Below are 20,461 nucleotides of genomic sequence, written 5' to 3'. Positions count from 1 at the left end.
CCCACAGAAAACGGCTATGCCAGCACAGATGAGGAGATCTCAGAGTTCTCTGAGGGGAGGTGAGTTTGCGAGCTGGCAGTGAGAGGCTGGCTCACAGCAGGTGCCTGGGGCTGGTGGGAGGAGTTGCCATAGGTCCCAGGGCTGAACCTCCTGAACTCTCTCTGCTTCTTCCTCAGCTTCTCCCAGTCGTTCACCATGAAAGGCTCTACCAGCCATGATGATTTCAAGTTCAAGGTGAGCCCCGCCGGCAGGCAAGCAGGCAGTGGATGCAGCAGGGCCCGCCTCCCCACAGCCCGTTTCCCACTTACTGTGGCACTGCTCCACCCTCAGCCACAACACAAGATTGTCCCCAGCTGGGTTGGAGGTGCCAAGAAAATTTAGCCTGGAATTCAGGGTTGTTCAGATATGTAACTTGTTACAGCCCATTTCTTCTGAGGTGGGTGGAAGGAGGGGGAAGTGGCTGGAGTCACCGCTAGCCTCTGTGGCCACCCTGCCAGCAACAGCACCAGAACCAGGGTCCCTGCATTCAAAAACATCACCTCCCCCCACCCCCCAGCAATTCTGCCCCACACGCTCGGTCAAAACCTAACTCGAAATGTCTGGTTACCTTACATACACACAGTTGATTCAACCATAGGAGAATCAGCAATGAGGAAGTTTACCTAACATCAAGGGATCAGTTTCACTAGACTGAACCAAGACATAGGGCTTATTAAGGAGACAAGGAGGGAGAACACTGCAGACTGGGAATAGCAAATTATGCATGGTTTTGGGGTAAACTGATGAGCTGGTGAGCAGCAGAGAAGTCAGGCTGGGCATTCTGTGTTTACGTAATCCAACTAAGGGCAGTGAAACAATTTCAGTTTCTCTGGATGCTCCAAAGACCCTGAGAGTTTCGCCGTGGAGCACAGGTGATGTCTGCCTGGGTCCTTCCATCGGGTCCCCTACCTTAGGCCAAGATAGCACCATTTATCTTGTTAGAATTTCTGGGCGGGCCGGGTGCAGTGGCTTACCCTGTCATCCTGGCACTTTGGGAGTCTGAGGCAAGAGGATTTTGTGAGCCCAGGATTTCAAGACTAGCCTGGACAACATGGCGAGACCCCATCTCTACAGAAAAAAATTTAAAATTAGCCAGGGGTGGTGGCACGTGCCTGTAGTCTCAGCTGCTGGGGAGGCTAAGGTGGAGGGATAACATGAGCCTGGGAAGTTGAGGCCGCAGTGACCCATTTTGCACCACTGTACTCCACTTTTTTTAAGGCCCTGTCTCAAAAAAAAAAAAAAAGTAGGATTTCCCCTGGCTTCCCTTTATGTGCCGTGCCATTTGGGCAAGTGGATCCACTCTGTTCTTTCTTTCCCAGAGCGAGCCCAAGCTGTCTGCCCAAATGAAAGCTGTGTCGGCCGAGTGCCTGGGGCCCCCACTGGATATCTCCACCAAGAACATCACCAAGTCCCTGGCCTCCCTTGTGGAGATCAAAGAGGATGGCGTGGGCTTCTCCGTCCGAGACCCTTATTACCGGGACAAGGTGTCTCGCACTGTCAGCCTGCCTACCCGGGGCAGCACTTTGTAAGGACGGGAGCAGGAATGTGGATTGGGGTGGGGGTAGATTTGCGTCTGGGCCTCACTGGACTCTTCTGTTCCAGCCCCAGGCAGTCTCGAGGCACAGAGACATCCCCGCTGACGAGAAGGAAGTCCTACGACCGAGGGCAGCCCATTAGGTGAGAACATGTTCTAGAATCCGCTCTGGAGTCACCACCAGTCTAGTCCTTGGGTACATGAGAGGCTGTGATGTTCTGCTCTGTAGATTACCTTGTGTGGTGTAAGCTGGGCCAGCTTGCCTGAACCATTCGGCTTCACCCAGTGGTCCCTTCCCCACCCTGTCAGGTGTGGACTCAAGAAATGGGCCAGGCATGAAGGCCCACACCTGTAATCCTAGCACTTTGGGAGGCTGAGATGGCCAGATCACTTGTGCCTAGGAGTTCAAGACCAGCCTGGCCAATATGGTGAACCATCATCTCTACTAAAAATATAGAAATTGTCCAGGCATAGTGGTGCATGCTTGTAATCCCAGCTACTCGGGAGACTGAGGCATGAGAATGATTTGAACCTGGGAGGCAGAGATTGCTGTGAGCCGAGATTGTGCCACTGCACTGCAGCCTGGGTGACAGAGACTCTGTCTCCGAAAGAAAGAAAAAAGAAAAGAAAAAGAAATGTAATCTCTGTAACATACCGCAAACCGCATAGCCAAGCCAGATGCTGGAAACGGCTGCTGTGCACCCAACACAGAGGGCTTTGGAGTGGCTTGGATTGGTCATTACACTGATGTGCTTCAGCCCTTTTTCATGACCATGGGTTCTGGGGAGCTTTCAGGTCTTTTTAAGGCCTTATTGTGTGAGAGGAGATTAGAAATTCCAAGGAAAAAAGAGATCAATGCAGAATGGCAGGGAAGTCCCCAGCTGGTCACCTGCATGCGGGCCAGGCCCACAGAGCAAGAAGTTTGGTGGCGTGCAGCTAGATAGTGGGAAAGCAAGGGCTATAGATGGTCTCTTGCCACCTGCCTTAGTGGGGGGCAGGAGGATTGTTTTCTTTTTGGAGATAGGGTCTCACTCCATCACCCAGGCTGGAGTGCAGTGACCCTGATCATGTCACTGCAGTCTCCGCCTCCCAGGCTCAAGCGATCCTCCTGTTTCAGCCTCTCAAATAGCTGGGACTACAGGTATACACCACCATGCCTGCATAATTACTTTACTTGTGGAATTGAGGTCTCACCTTGTTGCCCAGGCTGGTCTCGAACTCCTAAGTTCAAGCAATCCTCCCACCAAGGCCTTTCAATTTACTGGGATTACAGGCATGAGCCACCGCACCTGGCCACAAGTACATTTTAACGAATAGGTGACTTCCCAAATATGGAATCTGTGAATGATGAGGATCGATGCTTAAAGACAGCATCCAGGAGCTTAGCTGGGGGTTGAGCTCTGAGAATACTGCACAGCCGGCCCTGCCCCGCGGGCCTCACAGCCCTGACAGAAGGTGGAAGCCCAGCACCAAGTGCGGGCCTGTGGACAGGGATGGTCACTAACAGGCTGCCCTCCGTCCTGACTCACCAGGTCCACAGATGTGGGATTCACACCCCCGTCGTCCCCTCCCACTCGGCCCCGCAATGACCGCAATGTCTTCTCTCGTCTCACCAGTAATCAGAGCCAGGGGTCGGCGCTGGACAAGTAAGCAGGGAAGAGGGGTGAGGAGGGAGGGCACCGAGGTGGCAGTGGGGAGCGCGTAGACACTGCTTGCTGGAGGGGGGCTCAGGCGGCCAAGCCGACCCCAGCCTGAAGTTCTAGCCCCTCCCAGAGAAACACCAGGAGAGGGCACCAGAGAAATGCCCTGATGCCCTCTCCTGGCATTTCTCTCCTTCCTGTACTGACCAGGAGCCGCTCTCCTCCCCTCAGCGTGCTGGGCCCTCAGGAGAGGGCAAGAAGGAGGCCTCAGGGATTAGGGCTGGGCAGTTAGGCAGGCTAGCCGCGTGGGGCAGGTGCCCGAGGGCTCTCCAGAGCTGCCCTTTAATCACCTCTGCTCTGCGTTGAGTCTGCTCTGAAGCCCCTTCCTTCAGCTTCAACCACTCCACTCTGTGCACTCTCCCAGAAGAAAGAGACCAGACCAGACCCCCAGACTGCCTTCCTAAGGCAGGCGCAGGTCCACCTGTATTCACAGATCCTGATACGAGGCTCTGATGACTAACGCTGTGGTCTGTGTTAGCCGCCGCTGCATCTAGAAGGCACTCGCCCTGTGCTTTACAACCTGCTTTCATATATGTGACTTCATTAGGCTAAGAAACAACAACGCGAATTGTCTTCCCTAGTTCACACAAGAGGGAACGAGGCTTGAAGAGGGAGCCAGGGACGTTCACCTAGAAAGTGGCAGGATTGCACTCACAGCCCGGGACTTCCAGCTCCTGCCTGCTGTGCCTCAGGACAGGGGAGGACCCTGTTCTCCATGTCCTGCTCTGGGCTTTCCAGCATTGCTGGGCTTACCCTGGCCCTACTTTGCTCTCTCCAGCCCCCAAGAGGGCTCCTCTCTTAGATTACTGAAAGCTTCCCTACCCAGGGTGACAGTGCTGTGTCATTCAGGGGAGATTCAGACTAGAAAATACTTGTCCTTGTACCTAGTGCCTGACACTTACCCTCCTCACCTTCCCACAGAAATGCCCCTTCCTGGGTCAAAATACTACTCGATGAATGCTGAGCCCAGGAGGCAGAGCCCTGCAGACCTAGCACCCCAGACACCTCCTTCTCCAAACCCATCTTGGTTCAGCCTACTGTAGGGGGCGCCAGGGACCACGCCTAGCCCATCTCCATGTTGTTAGAATCAACAGGTCCCCGTTTTGGAAGGATTGGGGTAGGACTGCCCATCCCAGCTTGGTGGTCTTCTGGAAGCCTTGGTCTTATCCGGCGGTCCAGGTCTTAGAGCCTGTGCATGACGCCGAGCCAACTTCTAGGCACTGCCCAGTGGGCCCCCGGGGGACAGTGGGCTTTTTAAATAAGTGAGCCCCTGAGGAATTGCTGGAAGAAGCCAGCTCCCAGGGAGGGGTAGAATCAGGCATGGCTTCCTTCAGCCTTGGGCAGGTACGAGCATTGCTGGGGTGGGGTGGGTGCCCCCAGCTTGTGCAATGGGGCAGCCAGAGAGCTTGGAACCAGCAAACAGCCCCGGAGCCGTCTCCCCACATGTGGAGCTGGTGCTCCCACGTCTCCCCATGGCCCCCTCCTCGCTCCTCCCCTGCCAGCCAAGAGACCCTGGTGGCCCACTCCTGGGGGAGAGTCCCAGGTCCCAGGCCAGTCCCCCTGCCTCCTCCCTTGCTCTCCTGAGGCCCTCACTCCTCTGCCTCTCTCCACTCCCCTGGAAGAGAATAACCTGCCCTCTGACCTCCCCACGCTGCTGCCGCCTTTGCGTCCCTGTGTGTGCGTCTCCTCTCACCCCCTAATCCAGCTAATTTTCTGCCCTCCCCAGGTCTGATGACAGCGACTCCTCTTTGTCGGAGGTCCTGAGGTACACACAGAACGTCTCTCGTGTTTGCTCCCCACTCTTGCTCTCGGCACCCTCTCTTCTCTGCCTCTTGCAGCACCCCTCCCGCCTGACACCCGTGTCCTCAGCATGCAGCCCCTCCACTCCCCTCCCCGCCGAACCGCTCTCCAGACCTGTCCCTGTCCCCACCCCATGGTTCCTCCCTCTCAGGGTGGCCACAAGGCCTTGGACTGCGCCGGCTGGAGCTGGGGGCTTGGGGAGGGCGCACAGTTGCTTGTCGCAAGCCCTATTCTCTTTTCCCTCCTCACCTGGGCAGGGAGGGGGTGCAGCACGGAGGCTGGGTGATGCTGGGCTGGGCTGAGTGCTCCACGACTGGAAGGCAGGGGAAATGCTAGGGCCGCTCCTTTTGCGAGTGCCGGTGGTGTGCTCTGGGTCCTTTGATTACCTCAGCTTGTGCTGCGGGTGAGCTCTTCAGACATTGGCTCTGGGAGGGGCATGAAGGGGGCAGCGCCCCTTGCCCACACCCCTTGGTGCACACAGATGTGTGGGTTCCTCCCCTCCCTGCAGCCTATGGGTTGGCTGGAGGCCAGTTCTCTTAGCCGGCCCAGCACAACACCCCACAATGAGGAGCAAGACTCAGGACCTGGGGCCCTAGCCCCTGACAAGCCAGGGGCCCCTCATGGGCTGAGAGCTTCCTCGGCTCTCCTGGCAGGCTGTCTCCACTCCGTGAGCCTCTAGCCCTGGGTGTTGACATCAGGTTTACTGCGGGTCATGAGGCTTTACCGCCGCCAGACGTTAGCCAGCTGGCCAGGCTGTCAGCAGGGGGGCGTGGTCCCTTTGACGCAGTTCCATGGCCATGCAGTGAGGCCAAACCAGGGTCAGAACGGGCACCAGGGCAGCTTGGGGAGCTATTTGTGCATGTGTGGCACCCAGCTGGCAGCTAGATGTATCTGACCACCATCTTCAAGGGCGGGCCTGGCAGAGTCGGCGGGAGCTGTGTGAGAAGCGCCATGGGCAGAACCCTGATCATTTCAGTAGATCCTTGGCCACAGAGTCACGGTCAGAAGCAGCGTTCTCTGGGGAAAAACACAGCTGGGATATATTTTCAGACATATATTTCTGAAAATGAGCCAGGGTCTCATCCCAGAAGTCCCTCACTGAGAAAAAAATCATCCTCAGAACCTCAGGAAGCTGGATGTGGCAAAATCTTCATGCTTGCGCCAGCCTCATTCCTGCTCCCCCAGTATCAGGGGAGCAAGGAGGTGCCGTGCCAGGTCCATGCAGCCCCATTCCAGAGAGTTCCAAACCTGCCCTGAAGCCAAGCCAGCTCCTAAGGGATTTAGCCCTTTATAAATTCCAGTCACAGGTTTGTCCCTGTTGGTCCAAAAGGGGTGTGTGTGTATGCACATGGCTCTCTGCTTGGAAGATGCCAGGCCCAGAGGCAGTCACTGGCAGAAGGGCTTATTGGGATCAGGGTGCATGGGGATGGTGGCCTGAGCACCCCTCCGTCTCTGCAGCCCTCCCTCGCACTTGTTCACTGAAGTAGCATGCAGCTTCTGGTGAGAGCTACAGGGCCCTGTTCCAGCCCCTGGGCCTCTGCCCTGCCCAACTGGGCCAGGTGCATTCACGTCTCAGGATCGGGTCAGGCAGCGTCAGGCGGGAACTCTGAGAACAGAGCCCATACCTCCTGCACCTTCTAGCTGTGCCTCACACAGGGTTTGCTTCCCCAGAAGTGCTCAGCATGGCAGCTGACAGACTGCTGATTAAGACAGGCTGTCTCTACTCTGTAGCCCGTTCCCGGCTCTCAGACCTTGATGGAATTTGGCTAGAGTCCTTGAAGCCTCTGTTATTAGGCCCTCATCCCCTCGCTGCCCTGACCCCGTCCCACGCACGTGCCTCGATCAGCCTGGCCATAGACTCCCTGGCTGACAAGCGTGCCCTCTCTCCCTCTCTCTCGGGAAGGGGCATCATCTCCCCGGTTGGAGGAGCCAAGGGTGCACGGACGGCCCCGCTGCAGTGTGTCTCCATGGCTGAAGGCCACACCAAGCCCATCCTCTGCCTGGATGCTACAGATGAGTTGCTGTTCACAGGGTCCAAAGGTGCGTGGAACCCCAACTAGCAAGGTAGGGTCAGGGTCTCCTGCTCACCTCTGCTTCCGTTGTCAGAGTGGTCTGTGAAGGAGATAAAAACGTATCCTCCCAGGAGTTGAGGATATGGGGGTTGATTTGCTTGCTACCCTTGTTTCTTACCTTGGCTCAAGGCCCCCATCCCTTGCATCCTTGGCCAAGCCTTCCCTCACACCTGACCTGGCGGCTCCATCCAGACCTCCCAGGGAAACTTCAGGAAGCTTCTTGGGTACCCCGCCTGTACTTGCGCTCCTGACATCACCCCAGCTCATACAGCTAAGCACTCCCTATCATCTCAGCAGCAGCACTCCACAAAGCCACATTCACCTAATTACAGCAACAATGTCAAACATTTTACCAGCAGACAGGCCGGACATAGTGGCTCAGACCTGTAATGGCAGCACTTTGGGAGGATGAGGCGGGAGAATCGCTTGAACCCAGGAGTTTGAGACTACCTGGGTGGGCAACATAGTGAGACCCTGTCACTACGAAAAATAAAAAATTAGTCACAGTGACATGGGCCTGTAGCCCCAGCTACTCGGGAGGCTGAGGCGGGAGGATTGTTTGATGAGTCCAGGAGGTCAAGGCTGCCGTGAGCTATGTTTGTGCGATCGCCCTCCAGCCTGGGCAACAGAGCAAGACCCTATCTCAATAAGTAAATATATAAATAAATTATTTATTTACTTTTCATTCATTCGTTCATTCTTTTACCAGCAGAAAGAACTAGTCTGTCATAGACATGCATACTAGAAACACAAGCATAAATAGCTCTCTACGGCAATATAGACAGCTGTCAATCTAAGTGTGATTGATTGATTCCACGTTTTCCCATAACATTTGCTTGTACTGGTTCATTTAGTGTGTCAGCAATTAGCGTGTGGAGGAACAGGCACCATAAAGGCTTAAGAATTTTGTTTTAGCCCTGGACACCTTAGCAGGGTGGCTCACAGAACTCTGGTGTTGGTGGGAAGTGTGATTGAGGAACCCTGGTCTGAAGTTCTTAGAGAATTCTCTCTCCCCTGAGTTTTTTACGAGCACACATACATGCCAGTGAGCACACGTGTGCATGTTTCTTTCGGACCCGGAGCTCCGTCCTCTGGAGCTCTCTGGGTCCCTTTCCCCTACCCTGGCAGCCCCTGCAGAGGCAAGCTACGCCCCCTAGTGGCTGACTTCCCACCCCTCCCTGTGGCTTCCTCCCATCTTTCACAGACCGAAGCTGCAAGATGTGGAACTTGGTTACGGGGCAGGAGATCGCGGCTCTAAAGGGCCACCCCAACAACGTGGTCTCCATCAAGTACTGCAGCCACTCAGGGCTTGTGTTCTCCGTGTCCACCTCCTACATCAAGGTGTGGGACATCCGGGACTCGGCCAAGTGCATTCGCACCCTCACGTGAGTACCCGCCGCGTACATCACAGTGGTGGGCTGCAGCAGGCCTGGTGGGGTGCCGATGCTCCCAGCCCGGGACCTACTCAGCACAGCACAGCCCGGCTACATGGGCACAAAAGCCATTCGCAGCCTATGAACTTGGCTTGACCCTGGGGTACGAGTTTGGGGGACAGCGTGTGGGGGCGGGACCACTAGAGGCGTTTTTGGCCTGCCTGGCCTCCACCCACTGCCCAGTGCCCCAAGCCCCGCCTCTTGAAGTGTGTTAGATATCATGCTAGGAGTCCGAAAGGGGAGCTGAGGACACAGGGCGAGCTCCTAAAGCCGCGCTGGGCACTGCCTGTGTGGGTTACCACCCAGCCACGGCCCTGAGCCCTGTCCCGACAGCCTCAGACACAGACACAGGGCAGGGGAGGCAGAACTGAGACCAAGAGCTTGTGGCACAAGTGGATTTTTAGCAAAAGTCACACTACGTTCTCACATGAACATTGTAAGCCACAGCCTGCTAATTTGATCCTTAAAAAGTAACCAGGCTGGCCGGGCGCAGTGGCTCACACCTGTAATCCCAGCACTTTAGGAGGCCGAAGTGGGTGGATCACAAAGTCAGGAGTTCGAAACCAGCCTGGCCAACACAGTGAAACCCCATCTCCACTAAAGATACAAAAAATTAGCCACGCGTGGTGGCATACACCTGTAATCCTGGCTACTCGGGAGGCTGAGGCAGGAGAATCGCTTGAACACGGGAGGCAGAGGTTACAGTGAGCTGTTCACTTCTGCCTGGGTGACAGGGCAAGATTCTGTCTCAAAAAAAAAAAAAAAGTAAACAGGCTGGGCACAGTGGCTCATGCCTAGAATCCCAGGTATTTTGGAGGCCAAAGCAGGAGGATCACTTGAGGCCAGGACTGCGAGACCAGCCTCAGCAACATAAGGAGACCCTGTCTCTACAAAAAAAATTTTCAAATTAACCGAGCATGGTGGTACCTGCCTGTAATCCCAGCTACTCGGGAGACTGAGGTGGGAGGGTCGCTTGAGCCCAGGAGGTTGAGGCTGCAATGAGCCATTTTTGTGCCACTGCACTCCAGCCCGGGCAACAGAACAAGACCCTGTCTCAATCAATCAATCAATAAAGGAAACAGGATTTTTAGGGCAGTGAAATTTTTCTGTATGATGCTGTAATTGTGGATGCCCGTCATTATACATTTGTTCAAACCCACAGAATGTGCAACACCAAGAGTGAACCCGAACGTAAACCGTGGACTTGGGCAATAACCGTGTGTCAGCATGGGTTCCCAGCCGAGACAGAGGCAGCTTTTGGTGGGGGATGTTGATAACGGGGAGGCCATGCCTGTCGGGGGGTTCCGGCACGCGAGGAATCTCTGTATCTTATACTGTTTTGCTGGGAGCCTAACACTGGTCTAAAAAAAACAAAATCTTTAAAAAAAAAAAGTAAACAAGGCTGGGCACAGTGGCTTATATCTGTAATCCCGGCAGTTTAGGAGGCTGAGGTTGGCAGGTCACCTGAGATCAGGAGTTCGAGATCCTATCTCTACTAAAAATATATAATTAGCTGGGCATAGTGGTGCGTGCCTGTAATCCCAGCTACTCGGGAGGCTGAGGCAGGAGAATCGCTTGAATCCAGGAGGCGGAGTTTGCAGTGAGCCGAAATCACACCACTGCACTCCAGCCTGGACAACACGAGTGAAACTCCATCTCAAATAAAATAAAATAAACAGAATGGGTATAATCACGTCTTTTAGCTGATGAGGAAACTGAGACTGAGGGAGGTTGATTTCTGGAAGATCCAGGTTCACGCCCAGTCTCATGACTGAGCCTTACCATCTTTCCAAGCCAGTGACCAGGCACACAGGCAGGCCTTGTGGGGAGTTGACTCACCAGGACTGGAGTGGAGCTCTCCCCCGGGGCTCACTTATAGGAGAAGTTGTTGCTCTTCTCTGTCAGTCAACAAAGACTTCCTGGGCTGGGCATGGTGGCCCACACCTGTAATCCCAGTACTTTGGGAAGCTGAGGCGGGTGAAATGAGGAGATCAGGAGTTCGAGACCAGCCTGACCAACATGGTGAAACCCTGTCTCTACTTAAAATACAAAATTTAGCCAGGCATGGACAGGTGCCTGTAATCCCAGCTATTCAGGAGGCTGAGGCAGGAGACTCACTTGAACCTGGGAGGCACAGGCTGCAGTGAGCCAAGATTGTACCGCTGCACTCCAGCCTGGGCAACAGAGCGAGACAGGGTCTCAGAAGAAAAACAAAAGCCTTCCCGGAAGAAGTGGAGAAGTGGGCTACGTGGGCTGGTCTTAGTGAGGTTTTATTGGTTTCCTGGACTGTGCACATGGATAATTTTGACCTCTGGCCTTGCCTTTCTCCTTCTTGGGCAGGTCTTCGGGCCAGGTGACCTCAGGGGACGCCTGTGCCTCCACATCCACCCGTGCCATCACCAGCGCCCAGGGGGAGCATCAGATCAACCAGATCGCCCTCAGCCCTTCAGGCACCATGCTGTACGCCGCCTCGGGCAACGCCGTTCGAATCTGGGAGCTTAGCAGGTCAGCATGATACCTGGGCAAGGAGGAGGGCTTGGCATGCCCAGGCAAGGTCCCCAGGTCTCGGCTTGGGGGGACCTACCCTGGGGCAGATAGGACCTCAGCAACACCTTTACTCCCCCATGCTGCTGGGCCTGTGCCCTTCCAGTGAGACTGCTGGGATGCAGGGCAGCTCATGTCTAGATTCACGATCTTGCCTTGAGCTGGAGGGGAGGTCTGTTTGTTCTGGGGCAGACCCCCCACCCCAACCCAGAGTCCCCTCTAATTCACCAATCCCCGGCTGGGCCTCTTCCCGCTGCAGGTTCCAGCCTGTTGGCAAGCTGACTGGCCACATCGGCCCTGTGATGTGCCTGACAGTCACCCAGACGGCCAGCCAGCACGACCTCGTGGTTACTGGCTCCAAGGACCACTACGTTAAGGTATCTGGGGCTGCCTCGGCTCTGAGGCCGGGCGGGGGCTTGTCTTCCACTCTCCCCAGTCTTTGCCCTCTATTTCCTTGGGGGTACTCATGAAAAATTGTAAGACTTCGGGGGATGTCTGCTGAAGAAATCACCCCAAAGGAGGCAAGAATTTGTGTGCAGAAAGTTATAGATGGCGGCATTATTTTGTAACTGGTGAAAAATTCGTAATAACTTAGATGGTGAAGGGTAGAATAACCATCAAAGGATGGAAAATCCACCTAATGGGATGCACTGCAGCTATTAAGATGATAAATACTCAACCAAACATGAAGTGTACAAGCAACACTCATTTGTTTGCGCTCTGATGATGCCATGGAAAACTGTCCAGATCCAGTCAGAAACGCAGGAAGCCGGCCAGGCGCAGCGGCTGACGCCTGTAATCCCAGCACTTTGGGAGGCCAAGGTGGGAGGATCACTTGAGGTCAGGAGTTTGAGACCAGCCTGGCCAACATGGTGAAACCCTCTCTCTACTAAAATATGAAACATTGGCCAGGCGTGGTGACGCATGCCTGTAGTCCCAGCTACTTGGGAGGTTGAGGCAGGAGAATCATGAGCCTGGGAGACAGAGGTTGCAGTGAGCTGAGATCGCGCCACTATACTCTAGCCTGGGCAACAGAGGGAGACTCTGTCTCCAACAAAAAAGAAACTGGAAGGAAGCAGGGTTTTCAGGGGTGGTGGGACTGTGATGAATATTTTACTAAAAAATGAAAGAATTCTAGAGGGAGGCTCACACCCCGAACCTGCCTTAGCAGCTGCCTGTTCGGCTGTGTGGTCTCAGCGTGATGAGCTGATTCACCCCTGCGTCACTTGAGTTGGTCTCCTCCCACCCCTGCCCGAGTGTCCATGGGAAGGGTCATGACCTGAACCTTCAGTGTTCCCAGTCCCTTGGAAGCAGCAGCCCCACCTCCAGAGCCCTAGCCTTCGGGGAAGCGCCTCTCCCCAGAGGGCAGTGGCTGCCACCCTAGCCAGACTCCTGGGTCTTCAGGCCTCTGGGTCCGCAGTGCTGCCGGCCCTGCCTTCCCTCCTCCCTCCTGGCCCCTCCTCCCGCAGCTGTTCGAGCTGGGCGAGTGTGTGACGGGCACCATCGGCCCCACTCACAACTTTGAGCCCCCGCACTACGACGGCATTGAGTGTCTGGCCATCCAGGGAGACGTCCTGTTCAGCGGCTCCCGAGATAACGGCATCAAGAAGTGGGACCTGGAGCAGCAGGAGCTCATCCAGGTAGGGAGGAGGGTCTCGGGCACACTCGGGTGGGTGGTTCCTGAGCCCAGGCAGGGCCTTGGAGACCCTGGGGCCGGACTCACAGATCCCCAGCCCAGATGGCTTTCAGAGCTCCCCAAGCCCTCCTGTTCTTCCTCTTCCTCCTCTGTCTCCATCCTCCCTTGCCTACCCTCGGCCTCTCCTGATGCCCCATCTCCCCCTCAGGCAGCCTGCGTTCAGAAAAGCCTTTGCCCTCAGCTCTTGGGTTTGAAAGTGAAGCTCAGTTACCCCGTTCCTTTCCTGGGAGCGTTTGTGTTTTAGCCTGACCCACGTGAGGGCTGAAGGTTCTCTGCCAGGGCAGGATCTCAGGCTTGAACCTGGAAAGCAGAGCAAAGGGACCCATCTCTGGTCCCCTGAAGCCCACAGTACAGGCCAGCCCAGCATGGCTCCTGGAACCAGTGTCGCCTGCCTTTGGCAGGTCTACAGGCTGGGTGAGCCTGGAAATAGCTCTACTACTAGCAAGAAGGGCCCTGGGGCAGGTCCTCTCCCTCGCAGCCCCCCAGCCCTCACCAGCCCCGATCCTCCCGCAGCAAATCCCCAACGCGCACAAGGACTGGGTGTGCGCCCTGGCCTTCGTCCCAGGCCGCCCCATGCTGCTGAGCGCCTGCCGTGCAGGCGTCATCAAGGTCTGGAACGTGGACAACTTCACGCCCATCGGTGAGATCAAGGGCCACGACAGCCCCATCAATGCCATCTGCACCAATGCCAAGCACATCTTCACAGCCTCCAGGTGGGTGCTGGACAGAGAGGTCTGCCTCTGCTCCCCCTCATCTCCTGGTGTGGGCAGGGGAGGCTGGGAGGCTCAGGGCCCTGCAGCTGTCCCCACAGGCTCAGTTCACAGAGCAGATTCCACGGTGGCCTCGTCTGCATACCTAGCCCGTGCCAGCCTTCACTGGATGCCCACCATGTGCTGGGCGTTGTGCTAGGCAGGGGAGGAGGAAGGTACTGGGCCCTGGGCCAGGCCTTGCCCACTTGTCTCCAAGCCTTTCCTACCCTCCCACCTGCCCTGGCTGTCTTCCTGGTCCAGGTATCTCTCAGAGCACAGAGCAGCCCTGCCAGCCCTCAGACCAGGCCTCTTACACCCCCAGCTCGCCCCTGCGTGGGGAGCACCAGGCCCTCTGTCCCATGGGGTGCTGCTCAGACGGCTTTCTTTCTTGTTCCGACTTTTTCCCTTCTCTCCCTTCCCCTTCTTATCTCCTCCTGCCTCCCGCTCTGTCCTCGCCTCTCTCCGCCCACAGTGACTGCCGGGTAAAGTTGTGGAATTACGTCCCTGGACTCACCCCCTGCCTTCCTCGCCGAGTCCTGGCCATAAAGGGCCGCGCCACCACCATGCCCTGACCCTCCCCATCTCTCCCCGTCTCTTCTCTCACTCTTCCCCTCTTTCCTTTTCCCTCTCTTTCCCCACTTCGATCTGAGCTGCTTCTTAACGGTATGAGATTATTTTACTCCTCCTTCTTCCTCTCCCTTCCTGTCCTGCCTGGCCCAGAGAGGTGCCCCACCCGTCCCTCCTGCTCCCACTATCCTCCCTCGAGCATGAACAGTGGGACAGGCCCCAGGAGATGGGTGCCAGGGAGCAGGGAGCAGAGCAGGGAGCCTTCAGGCCTGGACAAAACAAAACACCAAAAAAAAAAAAAAAGAAAACCCATGACAAGGCTCCCCCGAGGGCCTCTGAGTGCACTGGCCTCTCCATCTGCCCAGCGCCCCACCACCTGCAGCCCACCTCCCCATAAGCGATGCTTGCCTCCCAGCCCCAGCCACATTTGGGAGTTTGGGGAATCCAGTTCATCCTCTACTTTTGGGGGCAGACAGCCAAGCCCACTACAAGAGCTGACCCACACCCCCCAACTTTGTCCTCCACCCCAGTGACCTGACGGTGAAGCTCTGGAGTGTCCGGCGGTTACCGCACAGCATCCCACCCTAGGAGTGAGGTCAGAGGGATGCCCCTGGACCCTCGACCCCAGCAGCCTGGACAGCATGGAAGGGAAGCTGTGACCTGGCCGATGGGGCCGGCTGCCCTGGGGACAGAGGGCGTGGCCCCCACTCCTGCCCTCCTCCCTCTCCCTTGGCCTTCCCACAGGACACTGTTCCCTCCGTCCCTCCCCTGCTTCTCAGGAGCCTCGGGGTGAGAGAGAGGCTGGGGTGGAAATTAAGCTGTGAAGCCAAAGGGCGTTATCTCTCCTTGTTCCTCTCCCTGCAGTCCTGGCCACATTGTCTCCTGCTGAACCGGCTCTGCCCCCTTTCCAGGCCTTTGGCCCAGAGGTGGGGCCCGGTGTGGAGGCGCAGCAGCCGGGCCCCATCCCGCCCTCCGAGGAGCTGGCCTCCCCGCATCTCCCAGCCCAGCCTCTAGAGTCACTGCACCTGCCTCTGAGCCCAAAAAGATAGTCCTCAGGTAGCTAAGGAAGCCAGGTGTGGGCGGCTGGGCCTTGCAACTAACCCTTAACCTCTGGCCACCCACAGAGAGTCCCAGCTGGCCCAGCAGTTCCCAACATCCCTTCAGAGGGGGCCAAGGTGGAGCTGCTAGAACGATTCCTTTGGGGAGATGGTCAGAAATACTTCAGTTATTTATTTTTTTTTATTTTCGTTTTTTGCTGTTGCCTCCTGGAAACTGACTTGAAGTTTCTTCCCACATATTCTTTCCCTCAGCTCTTGGGGGCCGGAAATCCCGAAGGGAGTCCGCTGCCCCGGCCCTCCAGGGCCACCTCCTCTGCTTTGCGGAGAAGGGAACGGTTCCTTCGACTCTGCAGCCCCCAACACAGCCCCCAGGGAGCCTTCTAGCTTACCCTTGGCCTCTAGGCCGCCTGACGCTCAGTGCCTTCCTCCGTCCCGGGGCCTGGCACCCATACTGGGCAGCCTTACACCAGCCATGCCCATGGCACCACATGTGTCTTCTCACTCTCAACATCTTGTGCCCAGCGCCCCCCGGGGAAGGCGGGGACGCTCACCCCATAGCCCAGGCCCCAGGGTTCTGCCCCAGAGTCCTGCGTGGGCCATGTAGGAAGCAGCATGGGGGCTGTGTCTGCTGGGAGGCAGCTCAGATGGGGAGGATGGCCCAGCACTCTGGTCCCTGTCCTCCCCGGCCCTCCATTCCCCCACTGGGCCAGGCACATGTGCTGGGCACTGCGCTAGGCAGGGGAGGAGGAAGTCTCCCCAGCTTCTCTCTCTCTGGTTATTCAGGAGACACATTCTCAGCCTTAAAGATGGCATGGAGCGCAGGCCCTCCCTTGCAGGAGATGATCGAGGAAGAGGGAGTTGGCAGAGTTTCTCTGCCACAGGGCTGGAAACGCTGAGCTCCAGGGAGGTTGCTAAATCAGTGTTCAGGCACCCCCTGTTGGGGAAACTCTGGAATTACAGGAGTGGGCCTTGGGAGGGACTAAGCTCCATCCCTCTCCCCTGCCCCACCCCCACCCAAAGCCACCCACCCTGTTTTTCCGTTGCTTCACTGGTCTTGTGCTTCCTGGCTTCAGTCTGGGAGTCAGGAGCAAGCCCCCACTCCCTTCAGAGGACGCAGTGATGTTTGAGCTCTCAGGAGGTGGCTCTGTGTTTTCGCCCATAGCTCCTCTCCGTCTTGGGCCAGGGAACCTGGAGCCCTCTCTATGTAGTGCCCAGTGTTGGGGGGAGGCAGGCCCAGTGGAAGCTGTGTGAGGCCTGGTCGCTTCCCCGTGCCCTCCTCCGAGCGGCCACAGAGGCGAAGAAGGCTGACCTGCTGGCGCTGGCCCTGCTGGATGTGGTATTGAAGTCTGGGGCAGCTGATGGCAGGAAGGAGACCCCCTCGGAGGCTGGTCTCCCGGGACCTGCACAGTCTGTCTGCAATGACTGGAAATCCTTCTTCCACTGGCCACCCCGGAGGTGCTGGGCGACCCCTTTAGCTCCGAGATGTGGCCGCAAATCTCTTCCCACTCCTCTCCATCCTTCCCCACCTGAACAGAAAGTTTTGACCTTGCAACCTGTAAGAAAGAATCCGTCCGCATGACTGTTTACAAGCTATAGAAACACATAAGACTCTGTCCCCTGAGCTCCCGCACGGGCCGGGGACGCCCCCCCCGGGGTGACTGCACTGTAGTTGCAAGGCCTGGCCTTGCACCCCGTGTGATCTTTTGGCCCCGCGAGAGGTGCTCATCATCATTGCCCATTTTCTGCTGTTTCCCATGGGTCAGCTACCTCACAGCGGGGCGGACTCTGCTGTCCTGCCAAGTGTCATTGACTCTCTAAACTTGAAGTCCTTCGGGAGCCCTGAGCCCAACATCCCTGAGACACCCCGAGTTGTGCTCCATGAGAGTTGGAGTCTCTGCCCACTCAGGGATGTCCAAGGTCCATAGTTAGGGGGCAGGCCCCCAGCTCCACTCACTGCATAAGCACCCAAGTGTTGGAAGCACAAAATGGTCGTGACGTGAGCACAACGGCAGGGTCCTGCAGGCACACTCGGGAGGCTCCTCCCAGCCTGGCTCTGTCCAAAGTGAGGTTGGGGACGGCCATGTCTGGGACAGGGGTCTGTCCTTGCTCAGACCAGGCCTTGGCCCATGGCTTGTCCTAATTCTGGGATTCGTCACCTTACTTCGTGCCCTTCTGTGCCCATCTTAAGACTCGAGGCTGAGCCCCGTCAGGCCCAGCCACATCTTTACGCCGTGGGAGCAGGAGTAAAGTCCTCTCTAAACCCCGCCCCCCAAATCTCTGACTGCCTGAGTTCAGGCTGAGCCCTAGCCCTAGTGAGCCTAAAGAGCTTAGACTCAGATTCCCTGTCTCCTGGGTCAAGCCCCGCTCCGTGCTTGTGAAGCTTCTGAGCGGGTTCCCCGGATAGAAGGTGTCTTCATCCTCTCTGCCCTCGGGCCTCTTCAGCACAGTCCTGTGCCAGGGCCCCATCCTCACCATCAGCCACATCAGTATTTGCTTTCCTGTGAGTGACTAACTCCTCTGAGGCAGCCGGAACTCTCAAAGGCAGCACCTGGAGTTGCCCTGCAAGATTTCCCAGGAAGGAGGAAAGGCTGGGAGGAGGAGGCTGGCACACCTGAGCCTTCGAGGTGGTCAGCCCCTTGGGAAGGGACAGCTGTGGGTCCGGGAGCGGCCTCACCCCAGACCCAGCCTAGGAAACCGTTCACCCTCAGCTGTCCAGCCCTGCTGCCAGTCTGGGGCTGTGTGGCCTGGGCAGAGGGCAGTTTAAAGCACAAAACCGCATGGGGGAAAGGCGAGGCCGCTGGGACTTTCTCCTGTGCCTGATGTGGTGAAGTTAGGGAACCTCACGCCACTTTGCCCTGCCAGCTCTCCGCATCCCCGATGTCCGGGCTGGGAGCAGGCATAGCCCCTGGCTATTGCTTGTGCCCAGTCTGTTCGCCATTGTGTGTGTGTGGGCAGAGGCCACCCTGCAGGAGCAGTGTGTTTCTCCTCACAGGCTGTCCCGGACCTGTGGGGTGTGTCGCTTTGCCATCCCAAACAGGCAGCTGTGCTGCTCTCTTCCCTTGGCATAGCCTCCTGGTCAGCGGCCGCTGCCCCACAGGCCTTCCTGGGCCTGGCCCTCCTCTCCCGACTCCCAGATCCTTCCCTGCCCTCATGTGCGAGGACAGATTGTACAGGGAAAGCTCTGTTTCTTCTTTGATATCTTTGTTTTGCCCCCTGCCCCATCCCCAGGACTCATGATCTTGAAGCCCCCACCACACCCTAGTTGAGTCCTGTGAACTGTGTCCTGAGGGCCTTGCAGGGAAATAATAGGAAGTAGAAACTGCTCCACAAAGAGCCGAGGGTCAGAGAAGACCCCTGAGATGAATTGGGGCCCTGCCCTGCCACCAGCTCTTCCAGTAATCGCGCCCTGCCCAGGCTTCAGGGTTTCATCCGGCTCCTGCCGTCCCCCAAGATGTGGCTGGCACAAGGTGTATATATGTTTTGTACCTCTGCCGATGGCTGTACATAGTGTATGAAACTTATTTAAGCCTCATGTTGTACATTTCTGTTCCTAGATTGGATGTGAATGTTCTAAGTTGTCATAAATAAAACTTGAATGACCAATGTCTGTGGAGCCCCCTCTGGGGGTCTGCTGACTTTTGGCTGGGGCCTCTGGAGAGGGAGTGGGTTGTGGAGTGGCGAGGTGAGTGGGTTGCGGGGTGGCAGGGTGAGTGGGTGGCGGGGTGGCGGGGTGAGTGGGTACAGCAGGCCGCTGGGGCTGGGCCCAGCCTGATGAGAACTTCCTGAGCTGTGAGTTTGGGGCTTCACCAGTTAGGAAGCGGAGAGCTTTGAGAGTGTCACATTCTCCCCCAAGCTCCTGATACTGCCTCCGGGGACTGGTGCAGCAGCCAGGAGAGTGGGCAGCAGCATTTGTGGCCCACCTACTCTATTCTAGGCACTGTTCAGAGCAGTTTTCATTGTGTCTTCACTGCCCTCTGTGACAGGTAACAGTATCATTTTATGAAATGAGAAAGTCTCAGGATGGAAGTGATTTACCCAGCATCACAGCTGGTAAGGACAGAGCCAGGATCTGCGTCTAGAGCTGCCTGGCCACAGTAGCCTTTGCCTTTGGCTAATGTAACACATGCCTCCCTAGGCCTGCGCTGCGCTGTGGTGCAGGCAGACATGTCTCAGTCCCTTGCCACTTATGGAAAGAAGGCAAGACTATAAAAAGATCATAGGAGAAAACAGCTCCACAAAGGTCATTGTTATTATTTAATAGAGATGGGGTCTCACTATGTTGCCCACACTGGTCTCAACTCCTGGGCTCAGGCCCTCCTCCCATCTCAGCCTCCCAAAGTGCCGGGATTACAAGAGTGAGCCGCCATGCCTGGCCAGGATTTTTTTTCTAGATCAGTGCTTTTCAGTCTAAGAACCCATATTCCCTTTTGATAACCATGAATTGTTTCACCAACTCCCAGAGATTCCAGCCCATCCCCTTGGCAGAGAGGCCCCTCGGGGAGAATCCACATCTTCATCACAGCCCGTGACTGATTAAAAAGCTTAACTTCTGACCAGGCACGGTGGCTCACGCCTGTAATCCCAGCACTTTGGGAGACTGAGGCAGGAGGATCACGAGGTCAGGAGATCGAGACCATCCTGGCTAACACGGTGAAACCTCGTCTCTATAAAAAAATACAAAAAATTAGCCAGGCGTGATGGCATGCACCTGTTGTCCCAGCTACTCGGGAGGCTGAGGCCGGAGAATCACTTGAACCCGGGAGGCAGAGGTTGCAGTGAGCTGAGATTGTACCACTGCACTCCAACCTGGGCAACAGAGCAACGCTCTGTCTACAAAAAAAAAAAAAAAAAAAAAAAAAAGCTTCTGATTTTTGTGTCAGAAATACAATAGGGTCTCTCTTTGCTTTGTTACCCAAATATAAAACCAAATTGCTTCCTTCCTCAGCCTGCACCAGTCCCCCGCTGCGTGTCCAGACTTATGGCTGGGACGGGTGCTCTGGCCAGGGAATTCCTGGAGTCTGTAGGAGGCAGAAGTCACAGTGGGTGGGAGGACAAGGGCTTCCTGGGGAAGGTTTCCTCCAGAGAGGCTTCCAGTCCTCAAACAGAAGGGCCTTGGCGAGTGAGAGAGGGACCCTGAGCCATGGAGGGAGACACAACCCTGAGCCATGGAAGGAGACACAGTGGGCAGAGTTGCCCTGACTTGCCAGCCCTGCTGGTGGGCACAGAGCTGCCTGCCCTGGGAGCAGGGTGGCTTCTTGCGGGTAGCTGT

The 20,461-nt window shown here is 56.5% G+C and overlaps 1 protein-coding gene across 5 annotated transcripts in view; it reads left to right on the top strand.

Moving 5' to 3' along the window:
- Nucleotides 1-18,799, top strand: part of KIF21B (kinesin family member 21B) — a 54,187-nt gene extending 35,388 nt beyond the window's left edge. For 2 of the 5 annotated variants that reach the window (XM_032288681.1, XM_032288679.1), the window contains exons 23-35: nt 8-59; nt 177-234; nt 1,359-1,564; nt 1,642-1,716; nt 3,106-3,219; nt 5,000-5,038; nt 6,977-7,113; nt 8,350-8,530; nt 10,919-11,083; nt 11,382-11,499; nt 12,592-12,762; nt 13,332-13,531; nt 14,665-18,799. In XM_032288681.1, the coding sequence (XP_032144572.1) occupies nt 8-59; nt 177-234; nt 1,359-1,564; nt 1,642-1,716; nt 3,106-3,219; nt 5,000-5,038; nt 6,977-7,113; nt 8,350-8,530; nt 10,919-11,083; nt 11,382-11,499; nt 12,592-12,762; nt 13,332-13,531; nt 14,665-14,722 (1,574 nt within the window). In that variant the 3' untranslated portion in view covers nt 14,723-18,799. Of the gene's footprint in view, nt 1-7; nt 60-176; nt 235-1,358; nt 1,565-1,641; nt 1,717-3,105; nt 3,220-4,999; nt 5,039-6,976; nt 7,114-8,349; nt 8,531-10,918; nt 11,084-11,381; nt 11,500-12,591; nt 12,763-13,331; nt 13,532-14,039 lie in introns of all 5 variants that reach the window. The other 3 variants (XM_032288678.1, XM_032288682.1, XM_032288680.1) reach the window with 3 other exon arrangements.
- The last annotated feature ends 1,662 nt before the right edge of the window (nt 18,800-20,461 follow it).

Source organism: Sapajus apella, unplaced genomic scaffold (assembly GCF_009761245.1).
Source record: "Sapajus apella isolate SASKATOON/1434 unplaced genomic scaffold, GSC_monkey_1.0 scaffold22, whole genome shotgun sequence".
NCBI lineage: Eukaryota > Metazoa > Chordata > Mammalia > Primates > Cebidae > Sapajus > Sapajus apella.
The sequence above is the reverse complement of the archived record's forward strand: the minus strand, read 5'-3'. Positions and strand labels throughout refer to the sequence as shown.